This window comes from Lolium rigidum, chromosome 2 (assembly GCF_022539505.1).
Source record: "Lolium rigidum isolate FL_2022 chromosome 2, APGP_CSIRO_Lrig_0.1, whole genome shotgun sequence".
NCBI lineage: Eukaryota > Viridiplantae > Streptophyta > Magnoliopsida > Poales > Poaceae > Lolium > Lolium rigidum.
In genome coordinates, this window is record NC_061509.1 from 81,388,472 (window position 1) to 81,390,160 (window position 1,689).

At 46.6% G+C, this 1,689-nt stretch overlaps 1 protein-coding gene across 1 annotated transcript; it reads left to right on the plus strand.

Annotated features, from left to right (window-relative positions):
* Positions 1-495: 495 nt before the first annotated feature.
* Positions 496-1,353, plus strand: LOC124686800 (protein CADMIUM TOLERANCE 4-like). The gene is made up of 2 exons (XM_047220697.1): positions 496-781; positions 977-1,353. Exons 1-2 carry the CDS (start codon positions 558-560, stop codon positions 1,065-1,067), a joined length of 315 nt encoding a protein of 104 aa, XP_047076653.1. The 5' UTR covers positions 496-557; the 3' UTR covers positions 1,068-1,353.
* The last annotated feature ends 336 nt before the right edge of the window (positions 1,354-1,689 follow it).

Below are 1,689 nucleotides of genomic sequence, written 5' to 3' on the forward strand. Positions count from 1 at the left end.
CAATCAACCCTGCATTTATCAGCCACTTGAGAGCCCAAATCACTTTCGCGGGTTGAATTTGGATCGCATCCCTTCACCTGTTAATTTTTTCTGGACAGCTCCAGGCCCCTTCCGTGCAGCTGTAACCTGCAAATGATGTTCATGTCCTTTCGAATCCTGAAGATCCCCGAGTCCAGAACAAATCATGAAGGATCTCTGTGTCTGAAACCAATCATGTACTAAATTAAAACGACGTCTTAACGAGAGGCTGTTTCCTTTCTCCATCTTACACGAACTAGCACAAAAAAATTCAAAGGCTAGAGACACAAACCAACAACATATCACTCTCACAGTGACACTTGAGGAATCTTCCTCCGTACCCGCATCCCTAGCTTAGGATTGGCTGCCGGGTAGCAGTATGATTACGATGCGAATTAATCGCGTGTATCAGCCAAACAAAAGGAAAGTCAAAAACAAAGATACAATAATGCATTCGGTAGATATCTACTGGATAAAACACTCTGGATACGAAGTAGAGGGGGTCACTAGGTGAACTCTGGCCTAACCAGAGAGCTACCATGACAAAACAGAAGCAAGAACAAGCTGCCACTCCCACCCCCGCCCTCTTCTCCCTCCATCCCACACTTTTCTTCATGTTCTCATCTCTAGATTCCAACTTCCAATTTACCTCCGCCCCGGCGAAGGCAACTGCCGACGATCAGTCGCAGGGCGATGACAGGAGACTGTCGGCCATGGACCGTGTCAAGAAGCGCCACGAGGAGAAGGGCTTCCTCTATGCCTGGTCAGTAAATTGCATGAACACACGCGCATGCCTGATGATCCTGCTCTCCATTTGTTCTTGGTGTCTGCTTGCAGTACCGTCGGTTTCAGTTACCCCAACTGTCCTGTGTAGCTGCAGCTGCAGAAAACATATACTGTGTCTATAATATAGATGTGTTTGCGTCATATTTTGCTTTTCTCCATTTGGTTGCTGCAGCTTCTTCATGCTGTGCTGTTGCTTCTGCTGCCACGAGGCCTGCGAGCGCTGCCTCCAGTGCTTCTGCTGCTGCCGCAGCAAGGATGAGTGACCGACCGACTGCGCTCATCCGAAGATAAAACCTTGTGAATTTGTGATTGTATATATTTGTAGTTTGGTTGCCAATTTGCGACATATGCTAGTGCGCAGCGGTAGTACAGTCCATGTGTGTATATCCCGAACTGGTTTTCCCCTTTGCTTCAAAGTTAGCTGATGCTCATCCACCTGCAAGACCGTACACCAACCAAGACATGCAAAGTTACAAAACTGCAGGATTTCAGAAGATGGATACAGACATATTTCTTGTTGTAGAATATTAAACTGTTCTTTGTTGCCTATGATGCACATCTCTTCTGTCTATCTTTCTCTCCACTCATGCATCATCTGAAGATAAATGCCGTTCTGATGGCATTGGTTGGCTAGGAATGCACGACGCCCGTGCAAGTACAGGCTGTACTGTACAACAATTGGGTGAAGCAATCTGAACCATGTTTCAGGATTTCCATAACATCGAGTTGTTCAATCAAGCTTCAAGGAGGAACGAAGTAGAAACACATGTGACACCCAACTTAGAAGACGCATTATTGAGATGAGTAGGTCCTTCCCGAGAGGAAGGTAGGAAAAAAGACCGTTAGCCTCGAGAGCTCTCGCGACGATCCTAGCCAGAGAAATCA